Source organism: Notothenia rossii (genome assembly GCF_949606895.1).
Source record: "Notothenia rossii genome assembly, chromosome: 9".
Lineage (NCBI taxonomy): Eukaryota > Metazoa > Chordata > Actinopteri > Perciformes > Nototheniidae > Notothenia > Notothenia rossii.
The window spans coordinates 55271593-55298391 of record NC_136907.1 but is presented as its reverse complement, the minus strand read 5'-3'; the positions used below and the strand labels follow the sequence as shown (position 1 = coordinate 55298391).

Below are 26799 nucleotides of genomic sequence, written 5' to 3'. Positions count from 1 at the left end.
TATATAGTAAAATATCATGATTTGTTATCTTATTTATGCTTTTTAACAATCGTAATCTGTTAAGAAACTAGAAAGTAAGGCTTCAACATAAATATACTGGAGCAAAATAACAAAACTGTCTTCCAAAATGTGGAAGAGTATCGGTGTAAAGTGGGGTCAAATATATGTTTGAGTTAACACCAGAGTTCACATCATGCTTTGGGTGATGTAAACAGAAAGTAGTCAGTTAGCTCCGCGCTACGGGAAGCGTAGCTATTCATGTGCCGCATTTTTCAACCTAATATATACATTTGTGTTAATTAACACCACGAAAAGTAATGCAAAATTAGCATGTTTTGTTTGGCTCTCACTGTAAAAATTGTTTTAGTTGCAGACAACAAATAATATGATTGATCCTGAACGTCATATCTCTGGACATGGGAGAAACGGAGAGGGTACGTTAAGTGAGTAAACACATGTTGTATTTTCAGTAAAGCTCTGACTCGAGAAGATAATACGTTTCAGTTTATTTGGATAGTTGGACTAACCCACAGGAACCAATAACATCACAGCTCTGTGTCATGTAGCCTTAGTCGAGCCATGACGGTCTGGACTTTGAGCACTTTTATTGCGCTGTTATTCGTGTTAATAGTTAGTCAGAATACACTTAGTGGTAGAAGGACTGTTCAGTGACTTGACTTCAACAACATATTCTCAAACTAGCAACAACTCAATTAAGCCCAGAAGAGTTCAGATATTTACTGTGAATTTGTTTTACACTCTGTAATAATGTCAATAAGTAAGCAATTGTATTTCTTATTTGTGTTCACTCTAATAATGACATTTGGGCAATTGTTGTCTGTATTCAACTTTAAAACTGATATTTAGAGACTCTCTGCTTAGACCACGCCCACCAGGAAGTACATTTATAAACATGTAGCAGTGCTTTCGCTTTGAGAATTGTGTGTACGGAAGATAGCAGACAAGTTTTACTGAGGTTGTGTTACTCAACTTTAACTTTTAAGGTAGGAACCCTTTTGCTTTTTAACTGCCAAGATCATGCGCTAAGGCTCACTGGTTTTTCAAAACAAACAAGTTTTACGAGGCAGCAGCCGAGTGCTGGACAAACTCTGCAGTTAACCCTTTACTGTGCTCTCTTTGAACAAATAGGGATCAAGTATGGAAGATACGGAGAAATTAAATCTTGAGGAGATGCTGATGTGCCCGGTGTGTCAGGACACGTTCAAGGACCCCCGACAGCTGTCCTGTGGTCACACCATTTGTATGGTCTGTCTGGAAAACATGATGGATCACTCCTCAGACGGCCCTTTCCGCTGCCCAGACTGTAGGGAATCTTTTGGACCCATCGTAGAGGTGCAGAAGAGCTACGCCCTGGCCAATATTGTAGAGCATTTCAGGGTGATCAAGAGGAGGAGGGTATGTGCTATAATGACATGACCGTGACACTGTTGAGAATAAACAAGGATAAATGTCTCACAAACCTTTCCCTTTTTCAAAGCAGGAGGAGCAGACACAAAATGTGTACTGTGACTGCTGCCCGGAGGAAAAAACCCTTGCGTTCAAAACGTGTCTGAAGTGTGAGGTTTCGCTGTGCAAAGAACATGTCAAGGACCACCTGGAGCTCCCCGTGTTCACCGGACACCCTTTGGTTAGCCCTCTGGGGGACCTCCTGGAGAGGAAATGCCCACATCACGAAGACAAGGTGCTGAGGTACTACTGCAACGCGTCCATGCGCTACATCTGCAACGTGTGCACACTGGAGAGCAAGCAGCACAACCTGGCAACCGAGGCCTCCTCTGTCCTGCGAAGACAGCTGACTGTGAGCTTCAGAAACACTGTATTACATTAGAAACATCTTGGCATCATTATGTTATTAGGAAAAAAGTTGGATTTACAAAGGAAGTTTGTTGTGTCTACACTCGTTTGTTGAACATTTCTTCTGGGAGTAGCACACGGGTAGGAGATTCCTGTTGATGCATGTTGTGTAGAGAAAATGGATTCTCTGGTTCCTCAGAATCTCAAAGTCTGACTGAAAATCTTTATGTTATCTATGGGACTCATTTCTTTTTTTGTGCGGATCCCATAGAATCCAAAGATGCAAATATGTAGGCTGTACATGTTTTACTCATTGAAACATATTGCTTACATGAAAATATAGAAAAAGCTGATAAATAATATGCTGTGTATATATATATAACTGTCAGAGAGTTTAGAATAAGATGATTTATTTTTCAACTACTTATTCTAAGACACTTCAGGCAAAAACACAATGTTCATGAAAAGATACATTTTTTTAAATTATTTTCATAATATCTGTACCAAACAAATGTTTTTTTAAGTCTGGAGAATAACATTTGTGGGCTGGAATATCTCTGTTGCTCCGATGTACTTTATCCAAAATGGTATTTTTTTAAACACATATTTACCCTTTAATAATTCAGTAGTCGATATTGCGATTTCAATCAATTGTGCGGGCCTAATTTAGACAATTGGATTTTCAGGGGTTTTAAGTAGAACTGTATTTGTGTATGTATTTAACAGGAGCACATGGACCAACACTTCGAAATGCTTAAGGCGCAAATGGCAGAATCCAGAGACAATTTGCAAAAAGAAATCCTACGTCAAGTAAGCTTTATTTTCTTAATATCTGTTATTCTTCAACACTTCAGATGTAACATGTATTTCCCTCCTGACAGAAACAGAGAGTGATCCCCGCCGCCTCGCCACTCAACAGTGTCACAGTGGTGCTGCTCTTCCTGTGGTTCATCGTTTTGTATTACGGTAACAGATGATAAACCCTATAACTTTTTGTGTTGTGTGTGTACGTGCACCCACTGATGTCTGTCCTTGTTTCCCAACAGCCTACAACTACTCTGTGGAAAACCAGATGCTAACAGAGGCGCTGGAAAAACAGCAGAACCGTGTGCATCACGTTTATTCCACCATTGCAGGTAACAAAAGAGGCATGCAGAAAGAAGTTGTAGGTTAACATTACATTTCAGTTAGCTGGCGCTTTTATCCAAAGTGACCTATAATAAGTGTATTCAACCATAAAGAAACAAACTTAAAAAGCCAGAAATGGCTACTGCATTAGCTTTAAAAAAAAAAAAAAAAAACCTTACTTTTTGTATTGGCAGTCAACACATGTTTATCAGTGGACTTACTGCTGTCCTTATATCAATAGGGAGCTTGTTCCACCATGTCCTTATCAACAAAAGCTCATTGTGGATTCAACAACTTTAAAAACAATAACTTGTGGGTTAGACTTAGAGTATATTTCCCTAAATATTCCTTTATTGGCCTAATAATAACTCCCTATATTAATCTTAGTGCAAAACCTAAATGTGTAAGATACAAGTAATTATGTGACATTTCCTCAGAGTTTGAGCAGCTTTCTATCTGATCTGATGCTCCACCTAAATGGCGACCTCCTTAAGAAGTGAGTTAATTTGTATAATCATTTATTTTTCCTCTTCGTAGAACTCTTGGTAGGACATCCAATGAAAAGACACAAACCTCTGGAGACAGGAGAAGCCACAGGAGACGATCTGATAGAACATTGGAATGGAAATGTCAGTTGAAGAGAACACTTTGTGTTGGAATACATTTGCTATCCTGATGGAGGTGCTATAATCTGTCTGACTATGAAGAAAACCATTGTGTTGCCTTTTAACATCCTGGTTTTGGCCATATACGTATGGGATATGATGTTAACATGATTATTCTCGTGACTTGTCATGATTCTAAAATGATCCGATTTGAGGCTGGTCTGGATCGTTTCTGTAATGGCTAAGTTGCTTCAATATTTGAAGATTCACTTTTTGATTTCTGGCTGCCTTAATTGTGCCTTGTTTACTACTCTGGCTTTGGCTTGATCAAATCTAATTTCCTTTGAGTAAAGTCCTGTTTTAAGTACTAAAGTAACACAGCTTTAAGAAACTAAGTCAAGAGAGAGAACACTCATTTGAGCACACCTGCCGTTTTATTAAGAAAACATTTAAGTCGAGCATTTTTTAACAACAATGAAGAGAATGTTTTACAAAAAAAGGGAAAGGCAGCATCAAACCAAAAAGGCCACTGTTTCAGTCCTAACCAAGGTATACACAGTGGAACATGTTTTTCCTTAGCATGTAGTAAAGACAGAATTGTTAGTTCAGAGACAAAACAACATTTCAGGCATTTCAAATCAGTGAGAACTGTACAATCACGTCTTAAACTGCTGGAAAAAGGTTGAAATGGTGGTCCAATGTTTTACAATAAACAAGTATAAAATGACTGGTATGGCCTTCATTTGAAATAAAAAAACGGAGAATACCAGAGTAACTTTGATAATTTATTGTGATCTTTTCTTTAGCTGCCTTGACGTCTCAACTAAAAGCTGTACACATAATCAAACATAACACTACATTATTTCAAAATCTTAATATTGAATCCTTGTTTAGTAGCATATACTTGTAACTGTCAGACTTGTAGTAGAAATCAGAGAAATGCATGTTTCTGTGCTGCATTGGTACTGTAGTCGTCTTTCAACTGTTAACACATGTCCTATTTTGTTTTGATGATGTGCAGCAGCTGCTCTCTATTTCACCATGGCCTGATTCCGGAATGAGCACCATGCCCTGAATATGTTTCTGAAAAACAGAAAAAAAAATATTTTAGAAAAGGTTTTTCTTTTATACACTTCTGAACAAAATCTTGAGACTTCGGGAACAATGACAAGACTTCTCTTTTCGCACTGATGGATCGTAACTAAGTTGTAAGTAGAGCTTCAAAATGCAAAAAGAATAGAGAGCAGGCAATTTAAACTCAAAAGTTTCAGACCATAAAAAAAACGGACTTAAAGTGTTGAAAATTAACCGAGTAGTGAGGAGCCCCACTGTTGTTGTTGATAACTTCAAAAATGTGTTTCGGCATGCATGATGTGAGTGTTTCCTGGAGGCTGGTGGGAACGTTGCTCCATGTTGAGAGGATGGCTTCACAAAGGGCATCCACGGTCTGGAACTGCCTCTGTTTTTATAAACTTCCCTTCCATCCATCCCCAAACGTTCTCAATGGGATTTAGATTAGGGGAACACCAAGGATGGTCCAAAAGAGCGGCGTTATTCTCCTGGAAGAAGTCCTTCATCAGGCAGGCGTTGTGAACTGCAGCGCTGTCCTGTTGAAAGACCCAGTCATCACAAACTAGGCCCTCCGTCAAGAGGGACGCCCGCTGCAACCTCTCCAAATAGCCAGCTGCCGTTTGACGCCCCCTTCACAAGTGCTCCATTGTGCCATTGAAGGAAAAAGCACCCCAGATCATGATGGAGCCTCCACTGCCGCGTAGACAACATCTCCTTGCCATGCCAGTTGGAAGCCATCCGGACCATCCAGGTCAGAGAATAAAACGTTCTTCCACCTTTCAATGTCCCATGTTTGGTGCACCCTTGCAAAGTCCAGACGGGCAAGTTTGTGGCGTGGGAAGAGACGTGGCCTTCAAAGACGTTTTTTTGTTCTTTAAGCCCTTCTCTCGCAGACGACATCTCATGGTTATTGGGCTGCGGTCAGCATCCATAATGGCCTTAATTTGGGTCGAGGATTGGCCTGTGTCTTTACGAACCGCCCGTAGGATCCTCCGGCTCAGTGCAGGTTAATTTGTTTTGGGTCTTATCGCTTGACTTTTTAGTGCCGTAACCCTCTTCTTTTAAGAAACGTAAAATTACCGCCTTACTGCGTCCAACCTCGACAGCAACAGCGCATAGGGAAGGGTACTGAGCCCCGGTATGAAAGGGTACCGTTAAGCTCCAACGTTATCGGTCTTTTTATCGGTACTGGAGACATTTAAATATATGTCATATGTATTATTGCTACACAAACATTATATTGCAGTTTTAGTTTCGCCAACTCCGTTACTAAAAATGCAAAAAGACTGCAAAATGTGTCTATGATTATTTTTAGTATTTTCGATCTTTCCAATCCAGACGAGAGATCTCTCTCCCCCGCCTGTGTGGGAGGGGGCGCGGCAGTTTACACACGCGCAGCTGCTACATGCAGCAACACATACACGGCGGAGAGAACTAAAAGCTCCAAGGTGTGGTTAAACGTCTCGATGTGGACTAAGCTCGTTGCCAAAAGTGCAATAAGAGTTTAGCATTTAAGGGCGGTAACACGAGCAATTTGTCGAAACATCTTGCTAAAGTGCACCACATTCAGACAGAGAAATGCACCATCTTCGACTGTCTTTCTAGTAGCGCTGTAGCACCCTCCACGAGTAGCGCTTCCACGTCAGGTATGTTATGTATACCTTAAAGTGGACCTATCATGCAATATTTGAATAATATAGTGTAGGACCATACCTATATAAGGCATATTTATACTTTTTATTTTTCAAAATACCAAACAGATCATGCATTTTAGCCATTCCTCAATTCAACACTGTTTGCATGGGCTGATTCTGTGAGAACAGCACCATCTACAGGCCTGGCGTATTTACTACAGCGTCTCCTGCGCTTTCGAACGGCAATGTCCGTGGCTGTCTCCTCCTGATTGGTGGAGTTGGCCCAATAGCCGTAGCGCCACTTATGTGACATCATAGAAGTGTTCAAATCTGGATCAGTCTGTATCAGATCCGTTGCAGCCCCTTTTTAAGAGATTTGGGTATGGAGGAAAATAGAGAGGGTTGTGTTTTCTGACACTTGGTGACTTCCCTGGAACACCGGGGACACATATTCATGTATAAAAGACGTACAAAAGTGCATTTTGCATGATAGGTCACCTTTAATCTTCCTCCAGAAGAACCATTAGGCCTTTTGCAGCATGCCTGTATGCCCCATCTGTGTCGCTCTGTGCCACTGTGTTACTGCTGAAAATACTTCTGTTCTGTAAGTTCACATTATTTACAATTTGTTTAATTAATTTACCTTTTTTTTAGACAACCGATAAGAGTACCGTTAAAGGACCGGATCGATAAAAGCAGTAGTAACGTTAAAACTTGAACGATACCCATCCCTAGTTGCGATAGGCCTTGCTTGTGCAGCTCAACAATCCTGCCACGTTCAAAGATAGAAAGCCTTTTTGCCTTTGCCATCTGGAGGTCATGACAGTGTAAAAACCTGATTGAAAATTACATGAGATTTTTGCGCAGATTTTGACTTTTTGAATAAGGCTATGGTCTTAAACTTTTGATCGACCGATGAACAGCCTGTTTGAGTTTAATTGCAGTTTTCATTAAATTGCCTAGTCTCTATTTTTGGTCTCTTGTTCCCGTTTCTTCTTTTTGCATTTTGAAGCTCTACTGACAACCTGGTCACGATCCACCTGTGCGAAATGCAAATTCTTGTAATTTCCCCCCCAGTCTTAAGATTTTGTTCAGGAGTGTATGTGCTGAAAGCAAAATTAAAACCATGTTTATAAAGGTGTACAAACCTGCAGTGAGTGGCCACACATTCGTTGCTGCAGTATTCCTTGTCCCAGTCGTCGCTCTCCACCGCGGGGTTGCTGCAGCCCGTCCTCACACACACACTCCCCACAGCCGCCACATCGCTGGACCCATTCACCTCCATGTCCTCCTGGAAAACAGTTGGGAGAGCAGCATCAGCATGGCTACAGTACTGTGTTTCTGTACACTGATTTTTCCTGGTGCACTACGGGGACAATTTTAAGAGGTTACATTTCTAACAATTTATTGAGAATAATGCTGTGCTTTATAAATAATTGAATCTTAAACCTATTGGTTATATATAATGGATATATTCTAGGTACTGAGTGGGAAACACTGCTCTGTAAGTATTAACCATTTTTAGATACTTTTGGAATGTATTTCAATTAAAGAAGGACAATTCACCACATCTATTTTTCATTTGATGTTAAAACAGGTTGTTGTTTAGAAAAAACAAACAAAAGTTATTAATATCCACTCTGATTTAAAACTAACATTATAGTGGCAGCAGAATTGAGAAGGGATCAAATTTAACATTTTCTGACTTGAGGCAGAACATGGCCAACATTTCAACAGCTTTGACCCGGTGGAACCTGAATAATATCCAGCACTTCTTAAAAAATAAAGATTATGCTGCCACAACAGTGTGGTGCTAAAAAAGGTATTATTTGTATTATTATTATTTTTATTCCATCATTTGATTATTTCAGTTTTATAAATCTATTATATTTATTTGTTATTTTATGAATACATTTTCTTCATGTGGTTTTACAACCATAACTGTTTATTATAGCCTTTCTTCGTTTTGGTTTCAAATGATATTATTTTCTTCTTATTTTGTGGCTTTTCAGTCATCTTTGAAGCACTTTGAACTGTATGAAATGTGCTATAGAAAAAAGTTGTATTCATGGATTTAATAAGCTAGCTTCAAAGAACGGAAAATCTAAAATTGTGAAACAGCCAATCAAATCAAAGAGTTACTTTTGGATAAACAAACCTCACACATAAAGCATGTCAACAGATCATTTACCTCATCTGAGTGCAGCACCTCTGTAACCTCGTCGTCGTCCGCACTGCCCGACGTGTCAGCAGAGTTCACCTGCAGCGAGACCACCGCAGCCTGGGCGGAGGTGGTGGGGGTGGAGGACACGGCCATCGTGTTGGGGATCATAATGGGCAGGGTCTCTTTGCCCTGCAAGGACGAGGGAACTATTTTAATTTGGAGTGGAGGGGGGGACGTGGCCGCCATGCTCACAGTGAAGCCGCCCGAGGAGTTCCCCCCCTGCGGCTTGGCCTGTAACGGTGGAGGAGCGGGGGCCATTTGCTGGAGCCGGGGCGGGGGTGGCGCGCTCTGCATCTGCTGCAGCGGGGGCGGCTGACGAGAAGCCCCCACCACCACCAGGGAGGGGTGCAGAGAGCGGACCACCCCGGGCAACATGGTCACCACCTGCCCCCCCGCCTGCAGCAGGTGCTTGGGGATGATGATCTTGGTGACAGTCTGGGTGTGGGGGGGTGCAGCCGCTGGAGCCGGGGACTTGTTGGCCCCCGTGCGGGAACGCGTGGCCCTCTCCGGGACGTCCAGGATGATGTTGGAGGCGCAGATGTTGGTGATGGTGTTCTCCTCCAGGCTGGTGGCAATCTGGCGGTTGGCATGGTGACCGGCGTAAGGAAGGGCTGCAGGGGGCGGGTGGGACACGGGGGGAGGAGGGAGAGGGGCGGTGTCCATCTCCTCAGTGGCGGGCTGTGGTGAAGAAAAAGAAATGTTGCTATTGCTTTAAAGAAGGACATTTTATTTTACAAAACTTCTTTAATGCCGTAGTTGGGATTAAACTATGGAGCTCATTACCAAATGATTTAAAGAGCTGTACCAACATCTTTAGTTTTAAGAACATTATGAAATAAGAATAATTATGGCCGAATAACTAAGTTGGTAGACCTGGTGGCCCATGTTTTGGGCCTTGGTCCCCATGCGGTGGACCCAAGGTTTGAATCCAGCCTGTGACCATTTGCTGCGTGTCTCTCCCTCTATCTCTCCCCTTAACAATGTCGCTAAAATAAAAAGGCACTGGATGCTCAAAACATTCTTTAAAAAACATATATATATATATTTTAATAATTACACCGTATCAAGATGTAACGTAATACTTCTGGTAGATTGTTGTGTTGACTGTTTGTGTTTTTATGTTACTTCCAAAGTTCACTTCCAGCTGTGATGACAGACAAGATCATTTTGAGTGAGCTGCTGACCAATCAGAGCTCAGTGTGCAAAGTTTAAAGCGATCAAGTTATATTACAGGAAAAAGGAAATACAGTTCAAACTGCCGTTGCAGGAAAGACTGCCGGCAAAAATCACTGACTGTGTGAACGTGAACATTAATAGAATATCACCCCCCATCTTCAGAGCAATCTGACTATTATAACATTAGCGTTAAGAAAGCTTACTTAAATATCTGCACAACATAAATAACCGGATCAGAGTAACATTAAGTACAGTCTGCTGCATTGTGAGTGCAGACGTCGATGTGTCCCATTATCATTCACATCAGTATCTGGCCTTGCAACACTCACAGTGTCACATACTGTATGCAGAAGTATTATTTTAAGCAACACATTAAGTTGACGTAACACTCGAGACAAATGTAATTCAAATCAGATCCACTCGTGTCTTAGACGGGGCAGTGATATCATAAACCCGTTAATGTACGCATTCAAACACTTTTTCTTTTACCAGCTGTATTCACCTTGAAGGTGCAGCTATGTGGCTTTTATCCTGGATACAGTGTTTAAGTCATGGATGTTTAAAGTTTAACTTCTTCATATTTGACTAATATTATAGTTCACTTTTCATTCAGGAAGTATGACGCTGCGCTGTCAGTACGCTTCTCCATGTTTGTGATTGGTCAAATGTTGCTAACCCCGCCCCTTTCATGTGAACTCAGCCGCACAGAAAAACCCTGGCTTGAGTTACCGAGTTGATAATCAGCGTCGTAGGACCGCTTAGCGAGAGCGCGTTTGTTTTGGGTTAGTTAAGCCAGATAACTCAAACCTATCCAGGGTATGTTGAACTGGATTCGTAGTACAGGCCTCTGGAAGATTGTTGACATCCTCCTGGATCGAATTTCGTTATTTTACATTCACATTATACTTTTTGTAATTTGGATTGTCTATGTTGTAAATGTATTATCTTTTTCAAGGTATAGCCACAAACACCAATTGCACATCTGTCAATCCTGGGAGAGGGATTTCTCTGTTGCTCTTTAAAACATTTCCCCGCCATTCATTGTGGGGTTTCTGTACACACTGTATCACCCCTGAGACAAATGTGTTATATTTCTTTTTGGGCTATACAAGTCAAATTTCACATGATCTTACCCGTGTGAGCTGGTTGGCTTTATACGCTGCCAAGGCTTTCAAATACTCCTTCTTGGCTGCATCAGTCTTTCTCTTATACACCTAGTAGAGACAAGTACCACCATTATAAATCATATTTCTCTCCAATTAAACTTATGTTGTGTATATAAATATGTGTTCCTATACCTGTTTCTGTTCCTCAGCCAGGCTGTCCCACATGGAGGCCACAATCTTTGACACCTCCCCAAAGGAGGCGTTGGGGTTCTGGCCTTTAATGGCTGCCTGTGTGTCTCTGAAGAACAGGGCGTACGCTGACACGGGCTTCTGTGGTTCATTCGGGTCTTTCTTCTTCCGTCCTTTCTTAGCACCCAGGGCCGCAGACATTGAGGCCGGCTTCCCCCCGCCCCTCCTGCCCGCTGCTGGAGCCACTGAAGACGTGAGAGCAGGGTGGGAGGACATGTGGGCGAGGGAGGAGAGATACAGGGGGGAGTCTACAAGCACACTCCTCTGAGGAAGGATAAGGAAAATGGAAGAGAGGGGAAAGTAGGTATTAGCTGTAGGCTCTTAAACGTCAAATCCAAAATGTGAACAATAAGTAAACATTAACATAGGCAGGTAAAGCCCTCACCTTGAAGTCATCCATGTCCTCATCCTGCAGCGAGCCGGCTGGGGATGGTGTTGCACAGAGCGCCTGGTCCAGTGTTTCTGAATGATGCCCGATGCCGTCCCCCCCGAGACCGAGTGCCAACTCCGCCGGGTTAATGGTGCTCAACTGGCTGCTTCCCAAAAGACCATGGCTGATGTCCCCGAGTTGAACATCAATGGTCATGGGGGATGAACTGCTGAAATGTGAACCGCTGGAACTCCCAAGTTCCTGCAGGGGGATGAGAACACACAAAGATGAAAACATTTGCAAATATAAACCACTTATGGATATCTGTTTGAGGGTCCACGGGTAGAGCGCTCACCAGAGCAGAGGAGCTTAGCAGGGCCCCCCCTCCGCCCTGGCCCATTGCCACAAGGTTCAGCTGCTCCAGGCCTTGAGACCCGGAGTTCACATAAGTGGAAGCAAAGGAAGGGTCATTGGCTGCCACCACCAGGTTGCTGACAAGGCTCCGGGATCCTGGAGGCCCAACGGTGCCGTCTGACCCATCTGTCATCTCATAGTGGGAAACTCCATCATTGATCCTCAGACGGGGGTCCGGATCCAGGGAGATGGGGGGAATCTCAAACACTTCATCACCGAGACTGGGAGTATGGAATGTTTGCTGCATGTGGGGAAAGAAACAGAGCACATATTGAGTTTTCATTAAACTAAAACACATGTAAAGATAAACACAGTGAAGATGGTTACACTGCACTAACATGATACTTGAATAAACTCCCTCACCTCGGCAGACAAGAAAGGGTGACCCGCTCCACTGATGGTGAGATAAGTGTCGCCGCCTTCTGGAAACTGAAACAAACCGTTAGCATGAAACTAAGTCATGTACATCTTCGACATGAATACAAGTTATAGCTGTCAATTTGAGATGAATACTTGTTTACCTTGTTTTCCTCAGAGTATCCGCCATATGCTTGTGTGTCCAAAAACTCCGAATCATTTTGAGCACAACCATCCGAAAGAGAATAAAAATTTAGGTCCATTTTGAGAGGATTTACTTACATGTAAATAAACTATCGCACACGTTGTATACTTGTTTGACAAACTGAACTTCTTAACCACCTACTCATTCAAGTATAATGTTCCAACATTAACTAAAACCGCTAGCTGGAGTTAGCGGCTAGCTAGCTAATCCCTCCCGGTTTGCATAACGTTACGGTGGATGAGATGATGCTAAACTAGCTTAGCTTCGAAGCCCTTGGCAGAACTGGGACACTTCAGTATTTCGAGGCTGTTGGAAGCCAAATAATCCATATAGTAGCAAAATTATACGTTTTAGCCCCCCGGGGAGCAAAGTTTACAGGAGACCCAGCCTGTTTTATACAGTATGGGGGCCCAACACATTCCCATTCATATGCTGGTGTGATGCTACTACCATGTCCTAGTAGCTAGTGTCGGGTTCACGGTCTGTGGGAAATATTGCGATTGCCTCATCAAACTCATGAAACACTAGTGTTAACCGTAAATGACCTAAATTATTTGCTTTGTGTCGCCTATGTGACTTGTTAAGCCGCAAACAACTAGTATTATTAAGCAAAAAGCTTAAACTGTTTTCACACCCGTTTTTCTTGTTTTAACGTTTTGTTAACCAGTAGAATACGAAATAAAAGACTTATTTCAATTTACATTTGAAGTAAACTACGGAGGCCCCTAAGGGTCAAATAGCAGGAAACAAATTGTGATTATTATGCACATAGTACATTTCGTTTTGGGTTTGCATACAGTTGCCATGCTGTTACATTTATGTGTTCGTTAATTTAGGCCTGCATAAATCTATCATTATTTTAAGTACAGTACGTGTAAGTATCAAAGCAAATATTTTTGATTTGCATATAAAAACAAGTGACATGTTACTTAAAAGGCTATAACAAACCTGTAAGGGTCTGTAAAATAGGTACGCAAATATACAACTACAAAACTTGCCTTGAATAATATTAGTTTATTTCATTATTTATGTTTTTATTTATTTTCCTTACCTTCTGCAGCCATCTAATGGTATTTTTGAATGGGTGAAAGATGCATTGGTTCTTATTGTCAACATGTAATATTGTGATCTACCTGTGAAATATTTCACTTAATTCCTTGACTTCACTCCACTCCAATTGAATGCTACAATCACATTTGGGTTGGTTCTTGTACATTTGTTGACCTTTAAATAACATTTATCACATGTATTTAATATAATATATTTACTGTTTGAAAGCAAGATTAGTAAGGGATTAGTTATATTTTGAATATAGTGGAAGAACCCAATAACATCTCAGCCACAATGTTCCAGGAAAATCAATAGATGTAGAACATGTATTGTATATATTAGCAAACTTTAAGCAGTTCATATCTACTACTATCAGATACTTCATTGGTCTCAAAACATGTTGGTTTTGTGTACATAACTGGCATTAATAAATTGTAGTTCAAAATGAATGGAAATCAGTTTAGCTCCTATGCAGTATCCCCTGCTGTGAAAAAGACACAACATATATATTATATTGCTTCGGCTTGATGAAAGTTTACAATAAAACACACAAACCTGCTTTCACTGTAGATTGCTGTTATTCATTTCACAGATACACTCAGATCATAAAACAAGAATAGTAACTCACTGCCGTCATCTTTGTACCACAGTACACAACTGATCAGCTCTACATTGTACAATACACCCATCCTCCTAGCACTGCTTCAGTAACTAATACACCACTTCCCCCCCCTCCCAGAGTGAAAACAATAACAGTACACCCACGCACTGGATCCCCTTTTAGTTCACAGTCTTGTCAGGACAGTAGATATGACCAAACAAGATTGGTGGTGGTGGTGGTGGTGGTTGGGGGGGGGGGGGGGGGGGGGGGGGGGGGTTGTGGGATCTGGATCCGCGCTTCTGCTCAGTACACGTCCAGTTGCATGTAGCGCTTAGAGGACCAGCATTGAGGTCATTTGATAAGAAAAGGGCATCTGTACAGCAGGGGTCCCCTTTTGGTCATGGCTGGGAATGTCATGGGACAGGAAGAGGAGGAGAATGATGAGTCCTGAAATAAGAAAGCTCAGCTTTTTGCCATTATGTCAGAGGTCAGAGGAGGAGCAAGTAGAGAAAGATGGAACACAACTGTGATGACGAAAAAAGAAAACAGATGGGTGCAAACCTGCTCCTTTCATGGAAAAAATCTCTATATAAAATAATGAATAAAAGTAGCAACGAAAAAAAACATTAATCTGTAATTTGAAACATAATATGGTCAAAATAAACGACGAGGAATAACATGATTCATTGTTGAGAAGGGGACTACGTCCAATGTGTGCGGGAAGGGGGGTTCAGTCAATCCTCTGAGCTCGATGAAGAGTCGGAGTCCTTCTGTGCTATGATGACATCGTCCAATAGCGCCTCTTGATCGGAGCTGTCGTAGTCGCCTTGGGAAAGGCTGTCGCCGCCCTCCATTTTAACGTCAAAGTCTGGACTGGTGAGGAAGTGGTGGGAGGTCTCCAGGTCCTCCTCGTCCATCATGTAGGCTCCGTCTGACACCAGGGTCTCCTCTTCAACCCCGTCCAGGTTGGGGTCTTCGGTGGTGGGCTCTGGAGTGTGGTGAAGGTGGTGGTGATGGTGATGGTGGCGGCGTCGGCTTTTCTTCGGGAGCTCCGAGTGCTCACTCAGCAGTCGGTGGAAGAAGGTCTCGGGCAGGAAGCCCTGTGGGAAGAATAGATATTGTCAGAAATACCGCAAAGTCTATAATGAAGAAACAGTTAGGAGGGTGGGATTTCATCAGATACCTCGATATGATAAATGATTATTGATAATGTGGATACACTGGCCAAGTGGTTAAAGATGAAAATGTAATCTCGTAAAAAGCCGTAACGTAGCCTTTTGATGCTCATTTTCAGGTTCATATTTTGTGCCTCTACTGTGACATGTTTCCATGCTTTAGTGTTCAAAAAGCTCTTTATTTTTCTCATATGCTTTTCACCCTCTGTCTGAAACCAGAGCCTAGTCTTCTCTGATTGGTCAGCCGACCCGGCTTTGTTGTGATAAGTCAACCACTTAGAAATGTCCAGCCCCTAAGCCTATCACGTAAAATGTGTTGGAGTGCTAGCGAGTGTTACATATTGATGTCACTTTGTTACAGAAGTAAACAAAGGACTTTACTCAAAGTATTTTGAAGTGAGACCTGAACACGTGTCATGAGTGACAGCTGCTTTAGTTTGTCTGCATGGAAACATATTGGGTGTGCAACATTATTTTTAACCACATTTTCATCTAGAGCAGGGGAGATTCCCAGTCGATCGCGAGATGTGTCTAAAAATAGAACAACAATATTCTGTTTTATCGTTAATGTCCTATAACGTAATCTTCCTGTGCCAGAATAATGCACTTGAACGCATCAAAGCTTTGTGATTGGCGTGACCCCATGTGTCGGGGTGTGGCTGGTGGGCAGTGGGCACTAGTTAGCTGATGTTGTCCGTGGCAACAGGAGTGACAGTCCGCACACACACAAGACCGCAATTATGGCAGAAGCAAAAAAGCCCAAAATATATAATTTTCACTCCGAGTGGGAGGAAGATTATTTTTGTATCTATTCAAATTCAAAGTCCATCTTTCTCATCTGTAATGCGAGCGTGACTTTATCAAAGAAAGGTAATTTAGGAGCGGTATTTCAAAACAGTGCACAAACGCTACGAGACGGAATTCCCTCCTAATTCTGCCCTAAGCTCTTCTGTTCGTTGCGTGCATATGTAACAGTTAAACATGTGAATACATCATTATACGTTTGTGAATGTTTAATTCATAATAATAATTTATATAATTTCTTTTAATAATTTTAAGAGATGAGATTGTTTCATTTAATATTTTAAGTTTTGTTTCCCGTGGGAACACCGTCCCGTTGCACGTCTTTTTTTACTTCCGGTATGTGTTTACCACCCGCCGCAGACTGGCCATCTGTAGAATCACAGAACCGCCGGTCGTCAAGGGCCGGCTCGATTCGCTGACGGCCGTCACCGCCCTTCATTTTTTATGTTTTTAAAAAAGGCATCATTGAAGTTGCACCGCCGTTTCCCCGCAGCGAGGCTCCCCCCCAGTTGACAGTTTGCTAGCACCCCAGCCCCCCCCTCTCTATTTGGACTGGTAGATCTCGGCAGACTGGCAACTTTAAAAGTAGCTCTTGGTTCAAAAAAGGTTGGGCACCCTTGATCTAGAGGTTCAAACACTGCGGAGAAAAACCTCGTAATAACATCTTTAGTACGTACAGAGCTCCGAACAGTCTCAGACCAGTCGGCTGCTACAGCGTTGTCAGGGTTCTCCTGCAGGTATTCCTTCAGGTCTTGCAGCATCGGACAGAAAGCAGCTCCAACCTACAGAGGGAAAAACATGTGTGTCTGTTAGCAAGAGATAACAAACAGCTAACAAATCAGGGGTATGATACCAATCACTGTGTGCCTCACCTTTTTTCCTGTCCGCATGTTAATGACTTTGACCTTCTCACTGCCTGTCAGGGCTTTGTCTGCCCTCCTCCTCCTCTTCCTCTTGCTCCTGTTCTCAAGAAGCTGAGGAAACAAGACACATTATGAAATAGCTGAACAATATTTTAGACATTTGTATCCCAATCCACCTGAGACAGGGGCCTCATATTTATTTAACACTTGAACAACTCGTGAAAATACGGAGGCCTCTAGTAATCGTTACATAATCCCCTGAACGACATGAATTGAGCTTACTGCCATCATTTCACAAAGTTGTTACAAACAAAAGAAACAAAAGCCTAAGACACAAAGTGGCAACAATTAGAAAGTGCATTATATCAGGAGAAAAGCTTGGCTGTCTAAATCTCGCCTCTGTTGGACAGGTTCCTTTCTTTCAGCTCATTATTTCTCTGTATATCTTACTAACGAAGCAAGATGGACACAGAGAAATGTTTGCTAACAAACTACAGTACAGTTATCAAGTATTATTGTACAGAATCCAAAGTGAGTACCAACTTCATCTCTTGATCCAAAACCAAGGCTCCCCTCTGTCTCCTTGCCACAGTTTGGAAGCTGAATGAGGAACTGTCAACAAGGCTTGGGTTTTTTCGTTGCATTTATAAAACACTTTTTCATTTCATACGCTCGGCCCACTCACCAAGTCTGATCTAATCTAGTTGCAGCTGTGCAATTGGTTGAAACATTGATGCTGCAAACGATATGAAGATGAATTGACACTCCTGTACTGATGATGGCATTTGATGAGTAGCCATAGAAACTAACATGGCTTTAGGCAAAAGCCAAAATGAACAGAGACGGAGTATAAAATTGTTAAATCGCAACTATATGTATGACAGCTCATCATCAGCTAAAATGCATGCCCTAATTATACCTCCAACATGTCTCCCTCCACCTCATAATCTGGGTTCTCCTTCAACCAGGTGGGGGGGTCCCTGCGCCGAGGAGTTTTCTCCAGAGGATCATTGAGTCCATCTGGGTCTGATAACTAAAAGAGAGACAGCCAAAACAAAGTGATCAAACTAAAATCCAGAGCAGCTTCTGTTTTCCCATCCGACTCTTCCTGGACTACAGAGGAGCTCATGCCGATCTGACACACTTACGTCTTGGTCCTTGCGCTTCTTGCGGGCACTTCCCTCTCCCCCTGATCCGTTGGGCATCATGGCGTGCTTAGAGAAGGTCAGCTTCAGCCCCTCCTCCTGACAGGGGACACACAGAGACCTCTAAATTAGCCATAGAGCCCATATCAACCTTCACCCTGTAGCAGGGCTGCATGATTACAGCTCAAATGTTAAAGTGCCCTATTATCTCATTTTCAGTCTCATAAGTGTATTTGTGTCTCTTCTGTGACATGTTTTCATGATTTAATGTTGAAAAAGGTAGGTTTTTTTTTCTCGTACTGCCTGTGCTGCAGCACCTCTTTTCACCCTCTGTCTGAAACCAGAACCCAGTGTGCTCTGATTGGCTAGCTGGTCAGCACCGTTGTGATTGAGCAACCAATAAGAAATGTCCTGCCCCATAGCTCATATCTCGTCTATCAATGTGTTGGAGCAGAAGCAAATGAAAGCAATGTTATGTAGCCATGTCAGTATGTTAAGGAAGTAAACAAAGTAGTCTAATTGAGACGTTTCAGGCAGGGGAGTGTGAGAGAGAAAGTCCCTCTTGAGGGAACTGTGGGATTTTATGTTTTGCCTACCATTTACATGCACTAAAACCCTACATAACACACTACAGAAAGGAACAAACCCCATAACCATAATAGGGCCTCTTTAAGACCTGTCAGATTCACACTGGTGACAGATTGTGGTTGTGTTGTTGTTTTCTCACCTTAAGGAGCTTGACGGTGAACTCCCCATCTTCACCCTCCTCCCCGGGGGCCCCTGGTGTGCCGGCGGGTTTTCGGTTCAACCTCGTGAACGCCATCTCGTCTCCCCCCAGCTCTGAGCTCGGGGCGAGCTGAGCCTCAGGCAGGTAGCGCCGCCCCGTGGGCCACTGACCGCTCAGCGTCAGCGTACACAAACTGTCCAGGCGGTTGATCAACACGCGGTCCTGAGGCAAAGAAAGAGCAACAATAAAATCATATATTAGATTAGATGTGCTTTACTAATCCTGAATTAGTTTAAATACATGCAATGATTTATCCTTCAAGAGAAATGCTTTGAGATTTGAATGAAGTTAAACAGACAATGATAAATTGTACATGAACTACCTTGGGCCAATCCACTCTGAGAGGATCGGGGGGAAGAAGGCCGTCCTGAGATGTGCTCATAGAGAGTAAACTGTTGTCTCCGTCCACGTCACACATCTTCATGCGTGCTAAGAAGGGGAAAGGGGAAACTGTTACATTTGGTTTATTCTTGAAGCATTTATCATTTTTCTGTGAAATAGCAAATGACCTCTTTCTTCATCACTCTCTCCACTCTCATCGCTGCTGCCTGATCGCCCAGACGACGACGAGCCTGAATCAGAGTCAGAATCGGAATCCGAGCCTCCCTCCCCCTTCCTCTCTCCTGATTTCCCGACCCTCCCCTTGCTCCTCTTGATGTTCCAGCCCTGCCCTCTCTCCTTGCCATCATGATGACTTCTGGGCGTGCTCTGCAGGACGGCACTGATTTCTCCTCCAAGCAGCAGGGAGTCCTCGTAAGCCGGCTCCTCTTTCACAACAGGCATGTCCTCCTCCACCTTTGGCAGGATGGTGGGCATGATGGGCATGATGGGCTGAGGCGGAGGTGGAGCAGACTGCTGGGTCAGGACAAACTCATCCCGAGCCTGGTTGAAGGAGAACTGAGGGTCTGGGAAGATGGAGAGCTCGGTGCGGCTGACGCCGTGCAGGGACGACCCGAGCATCAGCTGATGGTCGTGTTCGGGAATATTCCACCAGGCGGGCAGCTCGGAGGTGTTCGGAGCCAGAGAAAGACGCTCCGCCAGCAGCGGATGCGGCAGGACTCGCTCACGGAGGCGACGCAGCAGGCTGATGCGGTAAAGGGTACGGGAAGCACGCTCCTCAGTGATGGGGGCCACATTCTGGGGATGCTCGACTACATCTGAGGGGGAGAGAAGACATTCTTACTATATGGGACTCTGCTTTTAACCGGTTTAGCCCTGAGCCTGTTTTTCAGGTCTCAGGCTCGAAAATGACATGCCCAGAACAAATGACTATATCTTCACTTCTAAAAAGGGGAAAATTAATAATCCTTTTTCTCAAAGTAATGATAAACCTGTGAGTTGGATGTATAAAAGTTAGAATCAAGTAAATTCAGATTGAACATTGTAAAAAAAATGTAAACTAGGGTCCGTCCAAATAAAAAACATTTCTTACAGTGAAAACCACCCTTGAATGATGGGATAGGAGACTAAAAGCTTTAGGAATCCAAACTATAACATATAATAAGTACCCTGTATAAAGATTGATGCGAAACAAGTGACATTTGACCTTTTTAGAGAGGTTTTTTTTTTTTTTAAATTGGGTGGATTTGCCATATCTCTGGCCCCCCTCGGGCCAATATAATTGAGGAGAAGTTCCTAAATCCACCTACACGTTACCATTGAGGAGTGAGAGTGATGCACACGCAGCTTGCCCAAACCGAAAGCTATGTTACGCTCTGAAAACTGAAAACTTATTTCCATAAATATGATGATGGATTATCAGTAATCATTTCAAAGGGACACAGAGACATTGGGTTAACCTTCGGCAACGTTTTTATCGTTTTAATGCCATTGAACACAACTTTTGATCAGAACACAGCAAAGGTAAGATGGATTTGCCGTTTTGGCCCCGTAAAGCTACGTTGTGTGTTGTCTGGGTTTGCCTTTGCTACCCTGAGTTCTGGTCTCACAGTGATGATACTTATACCTCTAGAATCTGTGGAATCTGTGCTTTAAATCTGATATCTTGTTTGTGCAGATCCGATAAGTAATAAAGCATTTCTACCGTGAGTTCTGTGCTAAGTGCATTAGCATTTTTTCGCTCAGGGCTAATTCAGAGGCTTGATATTACCCTTGTGTTTCGTTTAGCTAAAGATGGTTCGTAACGTCAGTTAGCTGAGTTTTTCTTCCCGTTAAGTGGGTATGACACATTCATAGGTTGTTAAATGTTAAGAAGCCCTTAGACAAAGTTTCATGAAAAAAAAGCCCGCAGCCCCCGAGGTTAAAAATAATATAAAGGTTTTGTTTAAAATGCATTTTTAGTGGTAGTTACCTTCGCGGCCAGTGCGCAGGTGGCAAACTCTCCGGCACATAGCGACAAAAGAGCGGAAATATCGACTGAGGCTCTCGTCTGTTTTCTTGTCCAGACGAGCAAAGGTACGGAAGCGGTTCCAGTCAAACTCAGGCTCTCCTGCCTCAGGAAGTCCTGGCTCCTTTTTAAACTTTTGCACTGCGAAAGTGGAAACCACGCGGTAGAAGTCGCATTCTTCCCTACGCGTCCACCTGGGGGAAACACAGACAGTGGAGCTAAGTGAAGGATGAGAAAGAAAATAATGTATTTTTGAATTGGCAGGTCCCTACAGATTGTATATCTAATGAGACTATCGTAGCATAAAAATTCATTTCATTCTAGCAATTGTCCATTTAAAACAAAACCGCTTACAGGCACATTTCTTACATCTGTTACCCTCAAGGATAAAAACAGTGCAACACTGAAGATATAACTTCTGTTACCATGAGTGTCACATTAAAACCATAATGCAGCCCCAGCGTACCTCTGCTGGCGCTCCTGCCGTGCGATCTCCTTCAGCTTGCTGGCCTGTTCGCAGCGCCTGCGCCTGCGGTCGCCCTTCGCCTCCGCTTCGATCTTCAGCTGCACCTGCCTGTAGCTGCGTTGGTACGCCGTGATCAGCCGCCGCATGCGCGCCGTCAGCGAAGAGCTGGAGGGCCAGTCGCACGCACCGCTCACGCTGGAAAAGCTCTCCGTGATCACCGGACCCACCTTGTCTTCCACAGTAATCTCATCGTCCACGTTCATGGAGTCAGTCTGCAGCACGAGATCAGAGGAGACTCATCCAATTGTTTATCACTGTTGCTTAGTTACAAAATATTCTTTGGGAATCGACCAGTGCAGACAACTTTTAATACGAAGGATCAGATTCATACCTCGTCAAACAGATCTTTGGCGTGTCTTGACGCAGGCTTGAACTCCGGGTCCTCTGAGTATTTATCAAAATCAGCACTGCACAACACAAACAATCAGAGATGGTTATTATTAATACATTTTATAAAAAAAAAAAAGGTAAGAAGTGTTTAGTAAAGGGACACCAAATGTAAAGGTATCGTGTAGTTAACGACAAGCATTTGACATTTTGAAATGTGGTTATAATAGGGTCTCTAGAATGGACATAAATGAGAAAATGTCTACAATTAAACAATATCCACTTCTACTGGTAATACTGCTACAAATGTATAAACAAATACATTTGCATTCAGCATTACTCACTCATCTCCCAGCTCGGCGTCACCAGTGTGCTGCTCAGCATCGATGGCCTTGTCGTCGGGCCGACCGGCTCTCTCCAGGAAGCTGAGGCAGGGATCAGCACGCATAGTGGTGTACATCTCGTAACCTGGCAACAGAGACAAGTGTGTTAAATGAGAAAATGCTCGAAGCCTTGTGAAATGGCCAGTCTCAGAAGGGTGGCAAACGCAGCAGCTTGACAAATGTTACATAACAACGGTGAACATGATCTCCACGCTGAGAGAAACTGTTTTGTATTATATCCACAACCTATTCTCATAAATATATTAAGCTTAAATAATCCCCTTTCACACCTACGACAAGTGATGTATGTCCATATCAGCACTTATTCCAGCTCCCATTGGCAGTGATGAAAAAGGTGAATTGTTGCCATTTGACGTGTGTTGAAGTAAATTCAAATCCATTCGTTATTAACAACGCAACACGTAAGACTCCACCTAATCATTTGGTAATGTTCCCTTGCTAAACATTATAAAAAACACACTTGATTCAAAATCCACAGAAAGTAAAAGAAAACTCATTACAGCCATCTTGTTTAGTCTTTCCACTGTTTCAACATCCATAACTCTGCTTTCAGAGCTTAAAAGAAATACTGAATGATAATTATATATAAAATATAAATGAGTAAGTACTAGGGCATACTTCCACTGGCAATGGGGAAGGAGTTCATCACCTATTCTTTGCGGGTTTTCCCGTGTTTTAATTAACCCATGTGCTTATTTCAGTTTTAACATGGTTATAGAGAAAAATCCTACCATGTTTGAATACGCCAACAAGCAGTGAGCGGTCTGCCTCAGTGTCCCACCATCCTGCGGGGAACTCCTGCTGCTCCATCTCAGGCATCCAGATGTCAACATCCCTGGACGAAATTTAATAAAATTAACAACTGCATGGCATACTGTGTTCCGTAATGGAGCCTGTGTGTTCTGCATTTAGCTTAATGTACTAAGGGCAGATTCAGTACCTGATGTCAGCCCCTTTCAGGACGGCGTCTGAATGTTCTCCAATCACCTCCTGTTTCAGGTAGTAGAGCATCCGCACCCTCAACAGCACCCTGAGGTAGGAGAGGAGAGGTTTCAGTGTTTGGACATGGAGGCTAAATGACACACAGTGAGTTACAGCTGATTGGGCTTCACTCACTTGTTGCACTGGTGCTTGAGGTGCTTGCGGTAGCTGTCGTCCAGTAGCAGGGTGTCAGGGTTGAACTTGCGGATCCACTCCACCTTCTGAATATCAAATGTGCTCTGGGCCTTTACCCTCTTACCCTTCCTGCCTCTTGGAACAGGGATAGACAGGCCTAGAAGAAAACAAAACGTTTATTTTAAAACATTCAACAGATAAGGTACAAGCTTTGGCTAAAAGAAAATAGGTTGTGGTTTTAGTAGGAGTTTGTACTTTTTCCTTCTCCAAAAAAGTAATTCATCCCCTTTTTGAGAAAGTTGACAGATATTTTAAACATTGTGTGTGTACCAGAGTGGTTGAGAAGTGTTTGGGGTTCACGCCCGTTCTCCGGTGGTGTGATGAGCTCCCAGATGAAACTCTTGATGTTCTCATCTCCCCGATAGTGGAGCAGACAGAACACCAGGATGACGCGGCAGATCGTCTCCACGTCACGTTCACTCAGACGCCGCTTACATCTGGCGTGGGACAAGATGTCCTTCCAGCGACCCCAACTGGAGGAGAAGAAGAAAACAGGAAGCAGAGTAAGGAAAAGGGACGAGGCCGAAGAGAATACATTCGGAAATTGAGCAGCAAAGTGTACGTACCCATAGACGAGCAGGTGCTTCTCCACCCGGAAACAGTCTGTGCGTCCGTAGCCAGTTCCACTGTGGCGGTCGGAGCGCCGGGAGGCCCGCGACTGTCTGGAGTTGGCAGGCGGATACTCATCGTCGCTGTCATCGGACAGGTCTCCACCTTCACCTCGTAAACTGGAGAACTGGCGGGTCTGCTTGCGGACTCTTGGAGTGTCGATCACGAGGGTGTTCTATTGGGAGTGAAGTAACATTGGTTACATCGCAATGAATAAGTATTTCATATAAAAGCTAGTGTTCCAGTAGCCTGTAATTACAAGTACAAGATCTGAGTACTTTTACTTTTACTCAAGCACAATATCTGAGTCAGCGTTTCCGCCAGGGGAGCGTCTTGCCGTCATGTGACGCCCTCATTTCCCGCCCCTATTCAGCTCGGGACGCCCTGAACTCGAGCCGAGGGCGTCCAAAAATATTAATAATTTGAGAGAAGATAGAGAGTTTTTATCGCTTGAAATGACGAAAAGGAAACAGGACAAGGACATCCATCTGTTGGAGGGGCAAAAGAGTCTGGTGGGATTCTTTTCGGAGTATTGAAGATTGTTTCCCCGACATCAAAGGTGCCTGCTACAGGATGAGCGGGGGGGTTTTAGTGGAGCACGCGCGTGAGCTGCGAGCGCCGGAGCCTCGCAGCGGCGATATTGAGGCTCCGTGGTAAACTGTGGTAACATGAAGAGCCGTTTGGGAGCCGAAACAGCCGGCGCTTTAAAGGTGGGGCAGGTAATTTTGGAGAAACCAGCTCGAGTGCGCTAGAAATTGAAAATACACAGGCGGAACAAATCTGCCACTTCCTTACAGAGCCCCTCCTCCAACACACACGAACGCGCACATGACCAATGAGGGCACGAGATAAGTTTGTGCACAGATGGAAGGCTGACAGGCAGGTAGGCCATCCAGTTATTTTAGCCAGGCCGGCTAAAATGATTGGCTGTGCTTTTTACAGTACCACGGCTTCCACAGATGATATTTTTAATGGATTTTTTGTCAAAGCACTTAAGATATTCATTGCTATCGGGATGTTAAGAGCATTCCATGGAATATAACAAAAAGTGTATCTCGAGCCAGTTTCTCAAACTTACCTACCCCACCTTTAAGAGAGCCGAGCCAAATGATCCGGCTCACTAACGTAAAAAGACAGTATCTATAAGGGACGGCTCAAGTCAAAATTCAGGGGTAGACGCCCTCGCAGCCCTGGTCTGGCGGAAACACTGATCTGAGTACTTCTACTTTTACTCAAGTACAAGATCTGAGTACTTCTACTTTTACTCTAGCACAAGATCTGAGTACTTCTACTTTTACTCAAGTACAAGATCTGAGTACTTCTACTTTTAATCTAGTACAAGATCTGAGTACTTCTACTTTTAATCTAGTACAAGATCTATACTTATACCACCTCTGTTTATAGCCTATGAAAAAAACTATTAGAAAACGAAGCCTAAAGCTAACGTTAGCAGATATAATATTAATGTATGCTAGTTAGCTAGCTCAACGATTCCTTAAATAATATTGCGACAGAAAAACTTTCCAGTTTTCCAGAACACCTGAACGGCCTGTTTTAACAGCTGTTCACCAGCGGTCCAGTCTGTGCCACAGTGACTCCGGACCGCACAGTTACTGTTAACGAACGCACCGTAGGTAATGTAGCTGCTGAAGCTAGACCATCATCGCCGAGCAGCAGAGTTCAGCCGACAGACAGGAAGACACGAGCACACAGCTCGCGCTTCATTGTAATATATATAATATGCTCGTCATGATGGCACATAACAGCTCGCTTTATCTTGAGATATTCTTGATCACATCATTCTTTACATAGCCATCCTTTCAATTGTTTTAAGCTCAATAATAAACACAGATAATATTTGATCAGAATTTCTCCCATTTGTCTGGGACATTAGAGGACATATGATGCTCTTTTTCAGGTTTCATATTAGGGCCCCTTTAAAACCTTTCCAGACACTAGTTAAATTCCAGTATTTCACATGTTGTGGCGATCGTACCTTTCTGGTCATGGTGTCCATATCTATGTCGGCTCTCTTGGCCCACTTCTGCCAGAACTCAGGGTCGTCAAGGGCGATGTCGTTCCGGTTCTCAGAGGCCACGAAGCTGGCCTTGGAGAACGTGGAGCCCTTGCCCTCGTTCTCGATGGTGATGGTGGTGGCTCTTCGCTGCAGGATCTGGTCGATGTCTTCCTCGCAGAAGCGATTGCCTTCATCGTTCTCGTCCATGATGGCGGCGTAGGCTCCTTTCCTCAGCAGGTCCTCGATCTCCTTCTTAGAGAACTGCTGCACCGGCTAAAGGCGACGCAGAGAGATATTTACACAAGTGAATTTAGAATTCTATTTTCGAAATAAACTAAGCGTACTGCAACAGCGACTGACCCAAGAATGACGTGGCATCTAGAAATATGACAGATTTTATTTTTCTCACCCCGTTGTTGTTGCCTTCTTTGTTCCCACTCATGCTCTGCAGGACGGCACGGTCCAGCCCGAGCTTCAGACTGGCTTTATCCAACATTTCCCTCTCATAGGAGTTCCTAGTGATCAGACGGTACACCTTCACCGCCTTGGACTGGCCAATACGATGACACCGAGCTTGAGCCTGAAATAAGAAATTAAAAGAGGGGTCAAAAGAG

At 43.4% G+C, this 26799-nt stretch overlaps 3 protein-coding genes across 9 annotated transcripts in view; 1 reads left to right on the top strand and 2 right to left on the bottom strand.

Moving 5' to 3' along the window:
• Positions 1-196: 196 nt before the first annotated feature.
• On the top strand, positions 197-4323 carry LOC307019495 (E3 ubiquitin/ISG15 ligase TRIM25-like). 4 transcript variants are annotated; one of them, XM_079650449.1, is made up of 7 exons: positions 197-434; positions 1150-1416; positions 1499-1819; positions 2542-2625; positions 2697-2781; positions 2862-2951; positions 3481-4323. In XM_079650449.1, the coding sequence occupies exons 1-7, from the start codon at positions 417-419 to the stop codon at positions 3579-3581; spliced, it is 966 nt and encodes a 321-aa protein (XP_079506575.1). In that variant the 5' UTR covers positions 197-416; the 3' UTR covers positions 3582-4323. The 4 variants fall into 4 exon arrangements, with proteins under 4 accessions (XP_079506575.1, XP_079506578.1, XP_079506576.1 ...); XM_079650452.1 differs by having other exon boundaries at positions 199-443; XM_079650450.1 differs by having other exon boundaries at positions 203-434; positions 1502-1819.
• On the bottom strand, positions 3960-12879 carry tox4a (TOX high mobility group box family member 4 a). Its single transcript, XM_079650444.1, has 9 exons — positions 12314-12879; positions 12156-12221; positions 11734-12033; positions 11394-11639; positions 10952-11272; positions 10787-10867; positions 8445-9155; positions 7402-7544; positions 3960-4631 (listed from the first exon to the last, which is right to left on the bottom strand). Exons 1-9 carry the CDS (start codon positions 12410-12412, stop codon positions 4580-4582), a joined length of 2019 nt encoding a protein of 672 aa, XP_079506570.1. The 5' UTR covers positions 12413-12879; the 3' UTR covers positions 3960-4579.
• A 1084-nt stretch (positions 12880-13963) lies between these two features.
• chd8 (chromodomain helicase DNA binding protein 8) overlaps positions 13964-26799 on the bottom strand; it is a 35678-nt gene continuing 22842 nt past the window's right edge. The window contains exons 22-39 of one of the 4 annotated variants that reach the window (XM_079650433.1): positions 26595-26765; positions 26165-26458; positions 24126-24343; positions 23830-24032; positions 23500-23656; positions 23324-23413; positions 23115-23218; positions 22324-22447; positions 21984-22059; positions 21593-21864; positions 21091-21344; positions 19289-19936; positions 19102-19208; positions 18720-18941; positions 17996-18091; positions 16857-16958; positions 16662-16766; positions 13964-15105 (exon numbers count right to left, since the gene is read on the bottom strand). In XM_079650433.1, the coding sequence (XP_079506559.1) occupies positions 14740-15105; positions 16662-16766; positions 16857-16958; positions 17996-18091; positions 18720-18941; positions 19102-19208; positions 19289-19936; positions 21091-21344; positions 21593-21864; positions 21984-22059; positions 22324-22447; positions 23115-23218; positions 23324-23413; positions 23500-23656; positions 23830-24032; positions 24126-24343; positions 26165-26458; positions 26595-26765 (3609 nt within the window). In that variant the 3' untranslated portion in view covers positions 13964-14739. Of the gene's footprint in view, positions 15106-16661; positions 16767-16856; positions 16959-16981; positions 17881-17995; positions 18092-18719; positions 18942-19101; positions 19209-19288; positions 19937-21090; positions 21345-21592; positions 21865-21983; positions 22060-22323; positions 22448-23114; positions 23219-23323; positions 23414-23499; positions 23657-23829; positions 24033-24125; positions 24344-26164; positions 26459-26594; positions 26766-26799 lie in introns of those variants that run through there. The other 3 variants (XM_079650434.1, XM_079650435.1, XM_079650436.1) reach the window with 3 other exon arrangements.